Source organism: Neomonachus schauinslandi, chromosome 4 (genome assembly GCF_002201575.2).
Source record: "Neomonachus schauinslandi chromosome 4, ASM220157v2, whole genome shotgun sequence".
Classification (NCBI taxonomy): domain Eukaryota; kingdom Metazoa; phylum Chordata; class Mammalia; order Carnivora; family Phocidae; genus Neomonachus; species Neomonachus schauinslandi.
This window is the reverse complement of record NC_058406.1, coordinates 61,689,684-61,709,057: the sequence shown is the minus strand read 5'-3', so window position 1 is coordinate 61,709,057 and position 19,374 is coordinate 61,689,684. Positions and strand designations below refer to the sequence as shown.

Genomic DNA, 19,374 nt, shown 5'->3' with positions numbered 1-19,374 from the left:
TTTCAGTTTGCCTACCTCTACAACTCGGTCCCTTTCTAATTTGCTGCTTCTACAGTAATTAGCTATATTAAAGCTATGTTTAAAAATCACAGTAAATAGACGGTAATATAAATTATACTGTTCAATAAGACATAATACTATTGTGACATTTTACATGTGATTCCACTAACCAGACTCTCCTAAGCCCTCATATAGATTGGCCTCTTTCTTTTTTGGTCTCTTCTTCTTCCCTTCCCTAAGCCTATCATAACAACCAGAATAATGTTTCTAAAATAAAGGTTTGATCATATTACTCTCCTGATTTAAAATCATCAGCTCCCTATTATTTGCAGGATAAAATCCCAAATTTCTTACCATTATATAAAAGCCCTTCACAAGCTAGCCCCAATCCTCATTTCCTGCCATTCCTCAAGGCTTCAAATCATAAGTAACTACTGGCCATGCCTTAAATACAGCAAGCTGTTTCATATCAACATTAAATAAAACTGCAGAAGCTTATGTTAACTCTATCTTCCCCAACTTCCCAGAAAAACAAGTGTTCCCTAGAAAATAATGACTGCTCAAGATCACAGCCAATGGCACTCATATCAGATATTTATCCCAGCAACTACAACCAAAAAAAGTGTTGTCGCCCTATGTGCATCAGCATACCTTGCATAGGCATGTTCCCTTTGTCTCAAATATCATTTCTAGGATTCTCCTGTTGTCAAAATCCTACCCATTTCCTTAATATAGAACTGAAATATTATCAGGGCACCCAGCTGGCTCAGTCGGCAAAGCATGCGACTCTTGATCTTGGGGTCATTAGTTCAAGCCCCACACTGAGTGCAGAGATTACATAAATAATAAATAAATGTAAAAAAAAAAAGAACTGAAATATTATCTGTGGATCCTGTGCTAATTATAAAACCAGGAAGGTAAGTCATATAAGGAGTCTGCTTCTCCCTCTCCCTCTGCCTGTCGCTCTCCCTGCTTGTGCTCTGTCAAATAAATAAATAAAATCTTTTTTAAAAATTAAAAAAAAAAAGAATGACTTCCAGGTATCTGGCTCAGTAGAGGTTGGATGTAGAGCTCTTCACTGAAATCAGGAAGACTGACTTAGAAGGAAGATAGCACAGTTTGGGAACACTGAATTTGAAATGGTTGAGGAACATCTAAAAAGTGCTCAGTAGGCAATAAGATAGATGGGGCTGAAGGTCTGTAGAGATATCTGGGTATGAGATGTAGATTAGGAAGTCATGAATATGTGAGTGATAATTATAAAAGCAGGAAGGTAAGTCATATAAGAATACACAGGGTAAAAAGACAACCTAGGACATATCTTTGAAGAGGCTTAGCATTTAGGGACTGAGCAAAGGAATAGAAACCTTAAAGAAGACTCAGAAGTCTTTTCCTTTTCCATGTGAAGGAAAGGACTCTGAAGTTTTTACTGTTACCTGGTCAATGACAGAGCTTTCTGAGGACATTCCAAGATTGTACACAGTCCTGAGGTCTATTTGGAAATCCATATAGATAACATTTCAAGGGAGATAACCAGTTGGTTCTGACTGGATATTCATGTAAACTTTTTTTTTATTATGTTAAATTAGCCAACATATAATACATCATTTTTTTTTATGTAGTGTTCAACGATTCATTAGTTGCATATAACACCCAGTGCTCATCTTATCGCATGCCCTCCTTAATACCCATCACCTGGCTACCCCATCCCCCCAACCCCCCTCCCTTCTGTAACCTTCAGTTTGTTTCCTGGAGTCCAGAGTCTCTCATGGTTTGTCTCCCTCTCTGATTTCTTCCCATTCAGTTTTCCCTCCCTTCCCCTATGGTCCTCTGTGCTATTCCTTATGTTCCACAAATAAGTGAAACCATATGATAATTGACTTTCTCTGCTTGACTTATTTCACTTAGCATAATCTCCTCCAGTTCCACCCATGTCCATGCAAATGGTAGGTATTCATCCTTTCTGATGGCTGAGTAATATTCCATTGTATATATGGACCACATCTTCTTTATCCATTCGTCTGTTGAAGGACATCTCGGCTCCTTCCACAGTTTGGTTATTGCGGACATTGCTGCTATGAACATTGGGGTGAATGTGCCCCTTCTTTTCACTACATCTGTATCTTTGGGGTAAATACCTAGTAGTGCAATTGTGGGTTGTAGGGTAGCTCTATTTTTAACATTTTTAGGAACCACCATACTGTTTTCCAGAGTGGCTGTATCAGCTTGCATTCCCATCAAGAGTGTAAAAGAGTTCCCCTTTCTCCACATCCTCGCCAACATTTGTTGTTTCCTGTCATGTAAACTTTTTAAAGAAATGAGTTTCAGAGCTAAAAAGGAAGGAAAACTCCAAAGAAGTAGGAAGAAAATCAGGAGATTGTATAATTGCAAAAAAAAGAAAGACAGTAATTCAAAAATAAGAGATATTTAGGAGTATCATATAAGTTGGAGTTCAAATAAGAGAACTAATGTGTCCATTAAATTTAACAACAATGAACCTGTAGATGACTGTCTTAGGCTGAGTTCTTCAGAAGTAGATCCTGACATGAGGACTGATGTGCAAGTGATTTATTAAGAATGTGCTTCCATGGGGCGCCTGGGTGGCTCAGTTGGTTAAGCAACTGCCTTCGGCTCAGGTCATGATCCTGGAGTCCCAGGATCAAGTCCCGCATCGGACTCCCTGCTCAGCGGGGAGTCTGCTTCTCCCTCTGATCCTCCCCCTCTCATGCTCTCTGTCTCCCATTTCTCTCTCTCAGATAAATAAATAAAAAATCTTTAAAAAAAAAAAAAAAAGAATGTGCTTCCAGGGGTATCTGGGTGGCTCAGTCGCTTAAGCGTCCAACTCCTGATCTCAGCTCAGGTCTTGATCTCAGGGTTGTAAGTTCAAGCCCCACACTGGGCTCCACAGGATGTGGAGCCTACTTAAGGAAAAAAAAAGGTGTTTCCAAATTTAAGAAACAAAACAGATGAACATATGGGAGGGCGGAAAAAGAGAGAGGGAAACCAACCATAAGAGATTCTTTTAAAGATTTTATTTATTTGAGAGAGAGCACAAGCAGGGAGGGGCGGGGAGCAGCAGAGGGAGAAGGAGAAGCAGATTCCCCAGTGATGAGCACGGAGCCTGATGCAGGGCTCCATCCCAGGACCCTGAAATCATTACCTGAGCTGAGGCAGACACCTAACCGACTGAGCCACCCAGGCACCGAAGGATTTTTTTTTTTTTAGAGAGGGAGAAGCAGGCTCCCCACTGAGCAGGGAGCCCGATATGGGACTCAATCCCAGGACTCTGGGATCATGACCTGAGCTGAAGGCAGATGATTAACTGACTGAGCCACCCAGGTGCCCCACCCAAGAGATTCATAACCATAGAGAAAAACTGACGGTTGATGGAGGGAGGTAGGTGGGGGGATGGGCTAGATGGTGATGGGTATTAAAGAGGGCACTTGTGATGAGCACTGGGTGTTGTATGTAAGTGATGAATCACTGAACTCTACTCCTGAAACCAATATTGCACTATATGTTAACTAAAATTTAAATAATTTTTTTAAAAATATGCTTCCAAGAGAAAACAGGAAAAGAGAGAAGGATGGGGAAGGGAAAAAGACAAGCAAAAGTATAATTTCAGGCAAAGTCCTATAGTAGGTAACTTCAACTGATCCTATAGAAGAATCCTGGACTTTAAGTTATATTCAGGGTTTTCACCAAACCAATGTAAAAAGGGCAGGGTTTTATCTTATTGTGGTTTTGATTTGTATTTCCCTAATGCCAAGAGATGTGGAGCATTTTTTCATGTGTCTATTGGCCATTTGGATGTCTTCTTTGGAAAAATGTCTGTTCATGTCTTCTGCCCATTTCTTGACTGGATTTTTTGGTTTTGGGGTGTTAAGTTTGATAAGTTCTTTAAGGATTTTGGATACTAGCCCTCTATCTGATAAGTCATTTGCAAATACCTTCTCCCATTTGTAGGTTGCCTTTTAGTTTTGTTGACTGTTTTCTTTGCTGTGCAAAAGCTTTTTATCCTGATGAAGTCCCAATAGTTTTTTGTTTTCATTTCCCTTGCCTTCAGAGACGTGTCTAGTAAGAAGTTACTGTGGTCGAGGTCAAAGAAGTTGCTGCCTGTGTTCTCCTCTAGGATTTTGATGGATTCCTGTCTCACATTTAGATCTTTCATCCATTTTGAGTGGGTGATGGGCATTAAGGAGGGCACTTGATGTAATGTAATACCCCAGTGGGATATTATATGAAACCAATGAATCACTAAATTCTACCCATGAAACTAATAATACAATATATGTTAACTAAATTGAATTTTAATAAAAATTTTTCAGAAAGAGCAGCATTTTCATATTCCCACTTCATTCAGTGATTTAAGGGCTGCAAGGCACTTTTGGCACACTTCTTGAGAGCAAAATGCTCTAACAGTCTGGGGCCAGGATTCCAATGAGATTCCACAGGTGGGCCAGTAGAAGCAAAAGCCACACAGAGCAAGAAAAAGAGTACACAGAAAGGTAAAACAGACCCAAGAGGATCTTGACAAAGAACCAATAACATTTGCAACAGTAACCTTGACTAGAGGAATCTCACACAGTGAGCACAGAAACAAGACTGCAGCAGACTGAAATGTTGTGAAGAGAAGATAGTGACTACAGAAAATCTGTCTTTCAACCAGTTTACGTATGAATTGGGAGAAGAGAGAAATAAGGTGGTAGCTGGAGAAGGTAAAGTCCAGCGAGATTTTTTTTTTTTTTTTTTTTTTTACAAAGATGGGAAAGACAGGAGGAAGAGAGAAAGGTATTAAAGATACAGGAGACAAATGAGTACAAAGACAGTATCCAGAACATAGGTGGAGCAGTTAGCTACAGGCAAGAGAAGGGCAACTGCATATTTAGTAGCAGAAAGTTTAAAAAGATGACAACTGTTGGAGTTTGACTAACATTACATAATTAAATAACTTCATATTCTAGGCACTTATGTATAACATGGAAGGCCAGGTACAGGTCGGCCAAAAAGATGTTGCTGTGAACAAGAAAAGGATTACAATTAAAAATGTCCTCTTTGTGGGGCACCTGGCTGGTTTAGTCGGGGAGCATGCAACTCTTGAGCTCAGGGCTGTGAGTTTGAACCCCATGTTGGGTGTAGAGATTACTAAAAAATAAACTTAAAAAAAATAATTTCTTTGTAGCTTGCTCAATGCCTCCTAGATTTTCATGTACCAGAACACCATGTGGAATGGTTGGGAGAGTAGGGGTATGAAAGACAGATCAAACTGCTAGGAACCAGGAATTGGCCTAGGAGTAGTACGTATCCTGTCCTTCCTATAGGTTTAAGAAGAGAACTGTATTGCCATGCGAGTGAACAAATAGCCAGATGCCAAAGGCAATTCTCTTACCTTATGTTATGGGGGTTGAATTGTGTCCCCAAAAAGATATTTTGAAGTCCTAAACCCTGGTATCTGAATGTGATCTTATTTGGAAATTAGATCTTTGCAGATGTAAGTTAAGATAATGTTATTAGGATGAGACTTAATCCAGTATGACCAGTATTCTTATAAAAAGACAATGTATTGTTTAATAATTTGTATTCATAAAATTAGGTGATAATTCATTTACCTGACTGAAGTCCAAAAAAGAGCTCCTCATCTTGAAGTAGTTCTTGAACACAATCTAATCTCATGTTAATGGTTTCAATATCAACTAGAGGTTCTAATATATTAGAACGAAGTCTTCTACTTCCTCCAGGAGTCTTAGTATAATTTAGGACACCAAAGAGTGTGTGATTATTCCTTTGAAAATACAAATTAGGAAAATTTCATTAAGTATACAAGGAAAAATCAAAAAAAGGTTACCATTTAACTTCCTAAATAATCCTATAATCTACAGTAGTGATTCTCAAACTTTAATGTGCATACAAATCACACAGGGAATTCTAAGTCTGAGATGAGTAAGTCTGAGATGAGGCCTGAGGATATATATTTCAAATAAGATCCCAAGTACGCTATCAATGAACAAGGCTTTAATTAACAGTATCTTCTTGCATTTAGTTAATGACTTTTTTCATAGGTCAGCTGGAATATTCAGACTAATATAAAATGTTCTACTCCATGGCATTCCATCAATAATAGCAAGATAACAGTAATATATCTTTTACAGGGGAAAAGAGCTTTTACATTTAAAAAAGTGACTAATCACTTTGTTCTAATTTAAGAAGTTAAGAGAATTACAAATAAAAGAGAAAGAAAATAATTTCAGGTACAGGAAGTGTTAAACATAACAGGACTGCATAGAGAATGACCAGGAGGGTTGCTTTAGTTAAGTTGGTTGAGAGAGACCTATATATGCATTTGGTAGTTGAATTCAAAAGGTATCCATGCAAAGATGATGATGGGATGCAGATGATGGTGACAATGATGGTGAGCATAGGTAACATATATTGAACACTAAGTATGTGCCAGGCAATATTCTAAGCACTTTACATATATTAACTTATTTAATTCTAATAACCAGTGTGAAGTAGATGCTAGATTTAACCACATTTTACAAGGGAAGGAACTGAAGTGCGAAGAAATTAACTTACTTGTCTAAGATTTCCTAATAATTAAATAACAAGAAAAGAGTTATCAGTTAAAAAGGGCAAAGCAGAACAGTAATTTAAGCCCAGGAAGTCTTTTTGGATCTAGAACCAGAAAGAAGATCAAGTGTGATGGAACTGTGCAAGTGAAAGAAAATGGAGGGAGATGAAGAAGCTGACAGAGACCAGGACATAGAAGTCCTTGTAGGCCATGGTAAAGAGTCTGGACTCTATTCTAAATGTAATGGGAGCCACTGGAAGATTTTCAGCAGCAGAGTTCCCACATCTGATTTCTAGTTTAAAAGGATCACAGTCTGCCCACTAGATCAAGAATAGACTAAATGTAGGAGGGTAAAAAGAAGGCAGAGAAACAAGGTAGGGGTAATTATAGTAGTCCAGGCTAAAATGATGGAGGTAATGGTTAGGACTGTAGCCTTGGAAATGGTAAGATGTGATCCAGAATTGGTATGTATTCTAAAGGTTGAGTCAAGGGGATTTACTAGTGGACTGAATCCGGGTTAAGAGAGGGTAGAAAACAAGAATGACTCTTAATTTAGTCATCGGACTAGCAGATTTTTGGTATATCAATTTTTTTTTAAGTAAACTTTACCCCCAATCTAGGGCTTGAAGTCACAACCTTGAGACCAAATATGCTCTACCAACTGAGCCAGCCAGGTGCCCTGGTATATCAATTTAAACAAATTTTTAGAGAACTACTCAAATCAAGTCCTGGTCAGGGGTGGGAGTAGAGTCATCACAGGCATTTACTTTTTGAGAATTGGGCTTCTACAGGAACCAAGGAAGTGAGCAACATACCCAAACCTGCCATTTGCTATAGAAATCAAAGAGTGAAACTGCTCTGAACAGGTGACAAGTCTACAGAAGTGTTAGAGCTATTCAGATAGTTCAGCAGGTAGAATATCCCATCTTTTAACCTGAAATTCTTTGCTTCAAGTCTATGAAAAGGCTTCTCAATTTCTCCTTTTCAACTATAATATGAACTCCTAGAGGTCAAATATCCTATCATGTAATATATAGCTGGAACTCAAGCAATGTTTGACAATGATAATGATAAATAATGATGAACTATTAAATGTGACAAAGTATAAACACTTTATAGTAATTATCAGCCTTGGTTATTGACTCTCTATGTTACTCTATGTTATTATAACACAGAAAGTAAATGACAGAGGAATTTTTCCAAATAATATTATTTTAATCCTTTTTAAGTAGCAAGAAGAAAAAAATTCCTTATTGACTAAATTGAAAAGTAATAATAGCTACAATTAACTATAAATTCCTTAAGGTTGTAATTTTAGACCATCATTAGCCAATGGAACTGCAAAGGAACTGAGCCTACTATACTGATGGATAACTAAAAGTGTTACATATAGTACTACTCTTACTAAAAGTAGTATCAACAGTACCTAGATAGATTTAAACTGCTCTTGATGATTAGAGTATAAGTAATTAACAAAATTAGACAGCCTATGTTTCTAAGTTTGCAACAGCAAATAATGTCTGGCAATTTCACATAATCGAGAGTGAAGCCAAAATAAGAATATACAAAGTAATAGAGATATTTAAACAACTATGGCTCTAAATTTGCACTGAGCACCTTAAGGTTTCAATTGTCTAAAGTACTCTTTATTCCCTTCAATACTCTTAATACTAAAAATCATAACCATTTTAAGTTTATCCCTTTCATTGATGTCTAATGTTATATTTAATTACCAAAAGCTAATTATTTAACTACTCCAAGCTTACTTACTCCGAACTTGCACTTTACCAATCAGTAATATTAAATAGCTTTAGTTTCCTTGCACATACCATATTGTTATAATGAAAATCATGCTTTCGATGGGCGCCTGAGTGGCTCAGTTGGTTAAGTGACTGCCTTCAGCTCAGGTCATGATCCTGGAGTCCCGGGATCGAGTCCCGCATCGGGCTCCCGGCTCGGCAGGGAGTCTGCTTCTCCCTCTGACCCTCCCCCCTCTCATGCTCTCTCTGTCTCTATCTCATTCTCTCTCTCAAATAAATAAATAAAATCTTTAAAAAAAAGAAGAAAATCATGCTTTCGAGACTTACTGTCTTACCACCTTTTCTACTTCATCTGGATTACTTATATTTATGTTTATATTTCAAAACTTACCTCAGGTATTATCTCCTCTAGAAAGCCTTTCCTAACTACTTCCCTTTTACCCTTAACCCAAGCCCAATTAACTCTCTCTCTCCAAGATCCCATCATTTTTATGCAAATTTTATCACCATACTTAGTACATATTAATAATACTAGGTGTTTCCACCTCTACACTGTAATTCCTCATTAATTCTTTGTACCAAACCAACCCCGTATTAATGCATTTCTGCCTCACCATCACCATGTTGATTATATTATTTTCTATTAATGTGTTAATTCTAGTTGAAGTACCCTACTATGAAATCTATAAACACTGTGTGTGTGTCTGTCTGTGCCTCTCCCTATCTCTCTCTCTCTCTCATGCTCACCATTCATATTCCTGGTACTCTAACTAAAGTTAGTAATAAGCCAGTAAAACCAGCAATCTAGTCATACACCACAGACCAAGTTGATTCAACTATTTTTACCTTCTCAAATAATTATATAGCCCCTTAAATTTCCTGTACTTGATGCTTTTAATAAAGCTGGTCATTCCAATTTTGTGGTAATCTGGATACAATTTCTTTTTATTGTGGTAAAACACACATAACATAAATTTTACCATTTTAAACATTTTAAGTACACAATTCAGTGTTGTTAGATACATCCACAATATTGTACAACTGCCATTACCCGTTTCCAGAACTTTTTCATCATCCCAAGCAGAAACTCTGAATCCACCAAACAGTAACTACCTACTCCCTACTGTTCCAAGTCCCTGATAATTTTTGTCTACTTTCTGTCTCTATGAATTTGCCTAGTCTAGGTATCTAAGTGGAATTATAAAATATTTTTCCTTTTGTGTTTGGCTTATTGCACTTAGTTCAATGTCTTCAAGGTTCATACATCTTGTGGCATATATCAGAATTTCACTCATAAGGTTGAATGGTATTCCATTGTACATTATGTATATACCTTACTTTGTTTATCTAGTCAGTCACTCACTGATGGACATTTGGTTTATTTCCACCTTTTGGCTACTGTGAATAATGCTGCTGTGAACACTTGTCTGCAAGTATCTCTTTGAGTCTCTGCTTTCAATTCTTCTCGGTATGCGCACTTAGAAGTAGAATGCTGAATCATATGGTAATTCTATGTTTAACTTTTTTTGAGGAATCACCATACTGTTTCCAAAAATGACTATCATTTTATATTCTCATGATAAATGTACCAGGGTTCCAATTTCTCCACATCTTTGCCAACACTTATTTTCTACTTACTTGATAATAACCATCTTAATGAGTGTGAAGTAGTAACTGTGGGTTTTGATTTGCATTTCCATAATGACTGTGCTTATTGGCCATTTGGATATCTTCTTTGGAGAAATGTCCATTCAAGTCCTTTGCCTAGTTTTGAAATGGGTTGTTTTTTGTTGTTTCATACAAATACCTTTTTAAAATTTGACTTTCGTGAAACATCTGAGCAGTTCAGCAACAATGGTACAATGATTAAAGGTATGTTTATTCAATATTTCTATATCAAACAATTTACAGAAATGTAAAATAACTATTCATAGAAAAATAGGACATAATAAAATACACTGATATATTTTGTAAGAAAAAAATTTAGATGATCTTACCTACAGTCTTGATTATTAATTAGTAATTCAAGGTTTTGGGCTGATGATGAATCTATCATGGCTGTCTGTTCACTACCCTGGAAACAAATCTTCAGCGATTTTGGTGCATAAACTGAATTTTGAATAAATTCTACATATTTTAATAAAGCTGCAACAGCTGCAAGGCAGTAATACCTGAAAGGTGACCAATGACACTTCACTATAAATCTTTAGAATAAAACAAAGTATTGCTATAAAACATTTATTTCACCCTATTATTAGGAAAATTATAAATATTTGCATAGCACTGCTTAAATTCAAAGGGAAAAAGCACACCCAGTGCTCTTTATTTTTTTTTTCAGTGCTCTTTACTTTTGAAAACTAACAAAATAACCTCTAAAACATAAAAGTTGATAGACAATTTTCTGAAGTCTGACACTTAACAACTCCAATAAATCACAGGCTGGAAGATAATATTCAGTGGTAACTTGTGTCAATGTACCATTCTAAGAATTCAAATAATGTTGAAAAGGTCTGACAGAGTTAGGAGGTTCCTATGTATAGAAAAGTATGTTATGATCTTGGTGAGCTTAGTTACTGTGATTAACTGAATACACAATTAGTCCAACCCAGCTCAAAGAAAGTATCTATTTACTATGTTCTAAAAAATACCCTTTCTAGGGTGCCTGGGTGGCTCAGTCTGTTAAGCATCTGCCATCGGCTCAGGTCATGATCTCAGGGTCCTGGGACAGAGCCCCACGTTGGGCTCCCTGCTCAGGGGGAAGTCTGCTTCTCCCTCTCCCTCTGCCTGCAGCTGCCCCTGCTTGTGTTCTCTATCAAATAAATAAAATCTTTTAAAAAAAATCCTTTTAAAAATATCATTCCCTGTCCTAGCTGAATCTCTTAGGAGTACATGTATGAAATAACAGGACTACAGCTCGGTGTCTCACATTTCTAGGTTACTGTAGCTACTTGAGCAATTCACTCCAAAGTAAAGTGAGCAGCAACCATAATGGTAACAGATTATGACCAATTTGGAAAAATTCTGTATAAATTAAGTTAGCAAAATATGCCTTGTATATAAATTTTAGTTAACTATTTTACTATTTCAATAATTATGGAGTATGTATTGTAAGTCAGGCACTTTTCTAGGGATACAGCAGAAAACAAAACGAACAAAAGACCTTGCCCTCATGGAACTCACACTACAGACTTAACATTTTCCTTAAGTCATAACTTACTTGGACTGAACCTCCATTAGGACAGTGCTGAATTCTGTTATGCATAACTGTTCAATGTACTCTAGTCCTTTTGTTTCATTGAAGTATTTCCTTTGGATAGTAGTAAAATTAACATTCTGAAAAGAAGTTTTAATTTCAAAATAAATTTTAAGTTTCATGCAGTTGCCCCAAAACTGCTTAGGTGGCTTCAATGTCATATAAAGTTTATTTTTTATTATTTATTATTTTCCAGAGTTAAATAAGATATTTTCTTAATGATTTACAAAAAAAAGAATGATTATCTATTTTACTAAGTGAATCATAGCAGTCTATAGCTCTTATTAGACCATATTCACATGACATTTAACTGAATGTGGTAGGTACAATAATAAAAAATAAACATGAGAACCTCTGCCTTCTATTAACTTTATTCTACAGCAACATCACCACCCAGGTTTTACATTTGGTGTTACATATTCTATACTATAATTGAGATAGAGTAGATCCTTATAATGTATTAGCTGCAGAGGAAAAAAATATCAATTCCAGCTACCAAATCTATGAGATGTTATATACATAAGGTGAATTTATTTAGAAGAAAAGGAGATAATGAAACTTTTTTAAAGGAGTAGGAAAAAAAGCATGAAGTTGTAGAGTAAAAGGTTTACCTCCTCTGAATAAAAACAATATGTAAGAAAGATAATATAATAACAATGGACTATGAAAGAGCTGTAAGACAGGGAAAAAAAAAATTCATGAGGAGATAGGGAATTTGTTATGCACCAAGACTGTTTTAAATTATCTCAGTTAATCATCACAATAACTCTACGATGTAAGTCTTGTTTTAACTACAATTTTCTTACAAGTCAAATTCTAAAAAGTCAAGTAGTTTTTCTAACATCATACATTTGATACGTGCCAGAACTGAGACTTGAATTTAGACTTCTCTGGCTACAAAGTCCTTCCACTTCATAGTGCTTCTCTTCTAATGAAGGTTTTTTTTATGGTAAGTGTGGTAATAATGACAATAATAATAATACTGGTTTTTCCCCTCTGCTTATAATACTTTTACCCCAATACTTCTATGGCTCTGTCTCTCACTTCCTTTAGGGCTTTGCCCAAAAGTAACCTTAAATCAATGAGGTCATTTCTCTAATTATGTTATATAAAATACCAATTCTCTAGGAGGTAGATTATTGTCCCTATTTTACTGATGAAAAAAAGTAACTTAACTTGCACAAGATCATGTAGAGTCAAGATCTGAAACAAGCACAGTCTGACTCCTCTATTCTTAAGCACTATGCCATACTGCCCTACATCTCAAGTGTAGTGAATATATGCTGTTTTTGCCTTTGAAGGACTCATCTATTTTACATTCTATGTGGGTTTGGTAACTGTCAATTACAGAGCCCTGTATCCCCACAGAAAGCAAATGACCAGGGATTAATCAATCATAGTGCCTCTACCCTGAGAAACAGTAATTAGTCTAATATGTGGGAGTATGAACAAAGCAGGGCCCATTAGGGTCCTTCCCTGGAATTTATATATGGACACTGGAAGAAAGAATATATTTTTTCTCTGAATTCGATAAGCTGAGATCACATCAATCTGTAGCCATCATAATTATCTTAAACCTCACAGAAGTAACCTACAATTAAAAAAAAAAGATGGTGTTTAAGGTAGATCAAGGGTGCCAGATCAAGTAAGTGGATGCCCTGTCATTTTCATTTTATGTATTAACTGTCCATTAGTTTAGGACTTGTATTTAGTGAGTACTTTAGGGTAAATATAAAGTTGTTCAAATTATTGTTCTCCAGAATGCTATTATAGAATGGATTTTAAATAAGGTAAGACTTGAATGTTACTATTGAGAATAGAAATCACTCACCTTGAAATTTTCTGTGATCAGAGTAAACAACTTAGTTGAATTCCCCACAACACAAGCAGTATTTGACATTATTATTTCCAAAGGTGATAAAATTTTGAGTTTAGTAATCACCTAAAATAATTTGAATAAATAATTTCTTAAATGTAAGCTTAGGATTCTCTAAAACCAAACAAGTGGCATATTTTTCTGAGAGATAAGTACTTAAAATTAATTCACAGATACACAAAATTACAACTGTTCTAATTATATATGTCAGTTAAGATATATTTCTAAAAGTGATATATTACACATATATGCTATATGAATATAAATATATCATATATATAAAATATAATAAACATAGGTTATATTTTACTTCACAATAATTTGTAACAGCTCTAAGCTCAAAAATTAATTTGAACTTATCAGATATATATTCCTAATATAAGATGTTTTAAAATTAATTCTTCTATTTGGTATTCTATCCATCTCCATAAAAAACATAAACACATTCAAAAGTATAACTATGGTGATTCAATCATTATGACCACACTGGTACAGCTTAGAAGTTGAACAGTATAGAAACACAGATGAGAAACATATGTTTTACAACTTATTCTTTTCACAATATAGGTGCATTTCTTAGAACTATCCCAGACACAGAAATTCTTTTTTTTTTTTTTAAAGATTTTATTTATTTATTTGAGAGAGAGAGAGAGAGTGAACATGAGTGAGGGAGAGGGGCAGAAGGAGAAGGAGAAGCAGACTCCCCGCTGAGCGGGAGTTTGATGTGGGGCTTCATCCCAGGGTCCTGAGATCATGACCTGAGCCAAAAGCAGATGTTAAACAACTGAGCCACCCAGCGCCCCCAGACACAGAAATTCTTAATCAATTTGCCAAACATTTGTTTTTAAAAAAAGCTTTTTCCTATGTTTTTTTAAATTGCATAAAAATGTGAAATACCCAGAGATAAAGTTACATGCAGTACTAGTATCATGTAGGTTGTTAGCTATGTTAAAACAATTAATTATTAGGTAGGAAAAGGAAATCTATGTACTGAGAAACCATAAAGAGGAATTAGGAAAAGGAAAAAAAAAAAACAATAAAATGCTAAAAATAACACAGCATATATATATTTAGTAACAGAAATTGGGTCAACTAACTTTTTAGAATATAGAGATTAAAAGCAGATTACTTCTACCTGGTAAATGACAGAAATTTCCATGACAACAGGCCAGTGGCCCAAATTAATGATAAGTGATAGGAAGTGAAGGCAAGAAGAGGCTAAATTATGACTGACCTAAAAGACCAGTTTCCCTGAACTCTGGAAAAAGAATTCAAATACTGTTCAGTGGAAACAACACTTTGGCAATAGCATTATTAATATATAATCTTTGGAATGAGTCCAAGAACTATTAATTTGAAGAGGTTAATTTTAGAAATTAACAGTAATTTGAAATGTTCATATAACAGCAAAGCACATTATTTTTAGGACAAAATACATTAAAAAAATTAAAATCAGATGTAAAACAGTTTTAATTCAGAGTAGCCTACATTAGAACAATTGTGAATAAACTTTATTCCATGAAAAAGTAAACTAATTAGGAAAGCAGTGACTTGAAAATCTACATAGTGCTCACTAGGTCAACCATTTTCTAACAGTATAAATACTTACCTTCGCATATGTTGTATTGTCTGCAAACTGAGATAATATAATTTGTGGGCTTTTTAAATCAATACTTGCCATTCCTATTTCACCTCTGGCAAGTCCTCTACCTTCTACAACAGCTACAATAACTGATGGGGAGTGTGTTGAAACTGCAGATGATGATGTAGCTGTTAAATTTTTTAAAAAAGAAAGTGTATAAAAATTAATAACAGTATGTTCTCATTCTTTCCTTTTTTTAATTATGTTCAGTTAGCCAACATATAGTAGTACATCGTTAGTTTTTGATGTAATGTTCAACGATTCATTAGTTGCATATAATATCCAGTGTTCATCACCACACATGCCCTCCTTAATACCCATCACCCTGTTACCCCAACTCCCCAACCCCCTCCCCTGCACACCCCTCAGTTTGTTTCCCGGAGTCCAGAGTCTCTCATGGTTTGTCTCCCTCTCTGATTTCTTCCCAGTTTTCCCTCCCTTCCCTGTGTCCTCCACGCTTGTTCTCATTCTTTCTAATAAGATCTCAAAGCACCAAGTTTAGGACATGGCTCTTAATATCCAAGGAAATAACTTTTTTTTCCTCATCAAAAAACAACTTTTAATATCCCGACCAAATAAAAATGTTAATTCTCAAAGTATTTTGCCAAAACTTAACTTCAAAATTAGAAATAATTTATACATTCCCCCATTTTGCATTTCATTGGAATGGAGTTATGAAGGAACACTGAATTTGGGATGAGAAAACCTAGATTGTTTATCCTACTCTACTGTTTAAAAGCTATATGAATTTGAGCAAATTACTTCATAATAAATAATCAAAAATCACAAAATGTAGTAACTGCCCTGCCTAACTCAAGAGCTGGTATGAATGGATCAAATGGGATTATATATATGAATGCATTTTATAAAGAATAAAATATTATAGGGACGCCTGAGTGGCTCAGTGGGTTAAGCGTCTGCCTTCGGCTCAGGTCCTGATCCTGGGGTCCTGGGATCTAGTCCTGCATCTGACTCCCTGGTCCACAGGGAACCTGTTTCTCCCTCTGCCTCTGTCTCTCATGAATAAATAAAATCTTTAAAAAAAAGAATAAAATATTATATAACTATAAACTCCAATTGTATGTAACTATATATGTAATGTTGGATACTTTATTAATGTGCCAAGAATGTTCTAAATTCTTTATTTGAATTAACTCATTTAATTTTCACAATTCTATCAAATAGATATCATTATTTACTCCATTTACCTTCAAGGAGACTGAAGCATGGATGGAACTAATAAAGTCAGAATTTGTACACAGGCAGCCTGACTCCAGATCTGGTGCTCCTAACCTTTACATATTATTACTGATTTTGAGATCTGTACCTTACAAACAATGAATATTCAGGTAAGTTGTTTAACCTTTATAAAGCTACCATTTATTCATTCATCTTGAAAGTAGAAATACCAAACCTTTTTCACAAACTATAAAAATTAAATGCAATAGGGGTGCCTCGGTGGCTCAGTCGGCTGAGTGTCTGCCTTTGGCTCAGGTCATGATCCCAGGGTCCTGGGATCGCCGTGTTGGGCTCCCTGCTCAGCAGGGAGTCTGCTTATCCCTCTCCCACTCCCCCGCTTGTGTTCCCTCTCTCGCTGTATCTCTCTGTCAAATAAATAAATAAAATATTTAAAAAAAAAAAGAACTCATTTCCTCTCTCTTTTCCCTCCCTGACCTAGATTCATTTTTTTCTACTCTTTCTACTCTTCTATTATAATGCCTACAAAATTAAACAATTATGTAATCCTAGTTAGCGTCAATTTAAGAGTTCATTTAAAAATGTATTATGTCTAGATCTCCAAACCCTCTTTGCCGTGAAAGCCATCTTATTCATACATTATGATTGAGTTTACATTAGATCTATGAAAGCAGTTTAATTCTGCAATAAAATATGACCTTCCTATTTTTAATTGGAAAATAAATAACAAGTTCCAGTGGAAATTTAGTACACTCAGAAGATATCTCCCTTAAACTTCTAAAAGAACACTTATATTGTTATCTCTGTTGTAAATAATAATATAATGAGCATTCTAGTGCCTAAAGCTTTTTTGTGGGTCTATTATTTCCTTAAAGTAGATCCTTAGAAGTCAATTACTGGAACAAAGGAAAACCACCATTTGTTAAGGATCTCATATATATTGCCAAATTTCTTTCAGAATTGTACCATTTTTTTTAAAGTTTATTTAAGTAATCTCTACACCCAATGTGGGGCTCAAACTGACAACCCTGAGATTAAGAGACACATGATCTACTGACTGAGCCAGCCAGGTGCCCCTATATCAATTCTTTTTTTTCCAATTTTTTATTCCATCAGCAGTATACGAGAAAAACCAATTTTACTGTGTCTTTACCATTACTAACTTCTGAAATGTATTATATTATTATTACTAATTTATTTTTTAATTTATTTTTTATTACTTTTTTATTATTATGTTCAATGATTCATTAGTTGTGTGTAACACCCAGTGCTCATCACCACATGTGCTCTCCTTAATGCCCGGTTACCCCATCACCCTACCCTCTCCTTTCTGTAACCTTCAGTTTAGTTCCCGGAGTCCAGAGTCTCTCATGGTTTGTCTCCCTCTCTGATTTCTCCCCAGTTTTCCCTCCCTTCCCCTGTGGTCCTAATTTAATGTATTGACACTTGAATTTGTATTTTTGAAAATTACTATCAAAATTGAACAGAATTTAACATATCCATTTGTTTTCTATATTTTCTTTTGATATATTCATGTCTTTTTATACAGTTTTTACTAAATCTTAATGTTTTCCATCTGTTTATGAAAATTTTATAAATCAATGAAAATGATTTATAGTTGCTACCAATCTTGATCTCTCAAAGTTATTTCTGCTTTTGTATACACAATCTTTTTCCTTTCTAATTTCTTCCATTGCTTTTCTGCTATGAAACTCCTCTTTCACTGTGAGATATTTGATATGCATTACTATTTTATTCTAATTTTTTTAGCTGTTTTGTTCACTTTGATCTTTTGTTGAGCAGAACTTTGAGCAGTACCTTTGGTTATCTACCATGTCTGGAATGAGGTAGTACTGTACCAGAAGTACAGATTTAGACTCATTCATAAGCAGTTGGTAATGGTCTAGCTGGATAGGGACTTGGAAGAAATAGAACTGGAAGATAATAAAAAGGAAAGCTTGGGGAAAGTATGCAGATGAACCTCTTTGAATGGGCATAAACTTCGAAAATATTTATGTCTCATGTGAATGCCCACTAAAGGGCAACTACTATAGAGGGGACTCTTAATAATCAGGTAGACAAAATGCTACACTCTGCAGATGTCAACTAGCCTCTTTTCCCAGCCACCCCAGTGCTTCTTTAGTAGACCTATGAACAAAGCAGCCATGGTGGCAAGGATATGCATGGGCTCAACATCATGAACTTCTTCTTACCAAGGCTAACCTGGCCAACCACACTGTGAGTACCTAACCTGATCAACATTAAATGCCCCATATAGCACCACTTCCCAGGGGGACAATGGACCAATCCTTGCCTGGCAAACCTGCAGCCTCTGCCATTTAGTAGGTTCAACTTGACTTTCTCCAAGGAGATCTATACCCCAGACTTGGAGATGAGCCCTGAAAAGAGCACGCTTCCTAATAGGACCTCTTGGGCCTCCCCTCAGTTCTAGAGTACCTTACAGAGTTTTCTTATATCCTACAGTGACTTTGTTATCATAGTTTAATAATTCTTTATGTTAAATCTCCCTTGTTTAAATCATTATATGGTTCTATCTTCAAATTAGATCCAGACTGCTATAGTCTCTGCCTTCATGGAATTTATAGAGCAGCAGAGAAAAAGACAATTAAATACCAATATTATTAGTAAAATGCAAAGTGAAATGGGAGCACGTAGTAGAGAGAATCAACCTAGACTTATAGGATTACAGAAAGCTTTCTGTAAGATATAACATTTAAGCTTAGACTTGAGGAATAAATAAGAGTTGACTGTATGAAGAGGGGAAGAAAGTGTTCCTAAGCATAGGAAATACCATGTACAAAGGCCTGAGGGTAAAAGTTTGGAAGTCAAAAATTTTTTAAATATATATCATATAAACAGTAACCTAAAGAAAAGGAATTGTTGTATTAATAGCAGACAAAATATACATTAAAGCAAAAAGTATATTTAGAGATGAAGAGTCATTTCCTATTACAACATAACAATGCTAAATTTTTAGGCTCTTACTAAAATAGCTTCAAAATATGCAAAACAAAAAATTAACAGAACTACTAGAGAAATAGACAAGTCCACAATCAT

The 19,374-nt window shown here is 35.4% G+C and overlaps 1 protein-coding gene across 1 annotated transcript in view; it reads right to left on the bottom strand.

Annotated features, from left to right (window-relative positions):
- MSH4 (mutS homolog 4) overlaps positions 1-19,374 on the bottom strand; it is a 98,920-nt gene that overhangs the window by 67,486 nt on the left and 12,060 nt on the right. The window contains exons 3-7 of the mRNA XM_021678131.1: positions 15,067-15,227; positions 13,413-13,523; positions 11,546-11,661; positions 10,326-10,499; positions 5,610-5,782 (exon numbers count right to left, since the gene is read on the bottom strand). Of these exons, the coding sequence (XP_021533806.1) occupies positions 5,610-5,782; positions 10,326-10,499; positions 11,546-11,661; positions 13,413-13,523; positions 15,067-15,227 (735 nt within the window). The remainder of the gene's footprint in view (positions 1-5,609; positions 5,783-10,325; positions 10,500-11,545; positions 11,662-13,412; positions 13,524-15,066; positions 15,228-19,374) is intronic.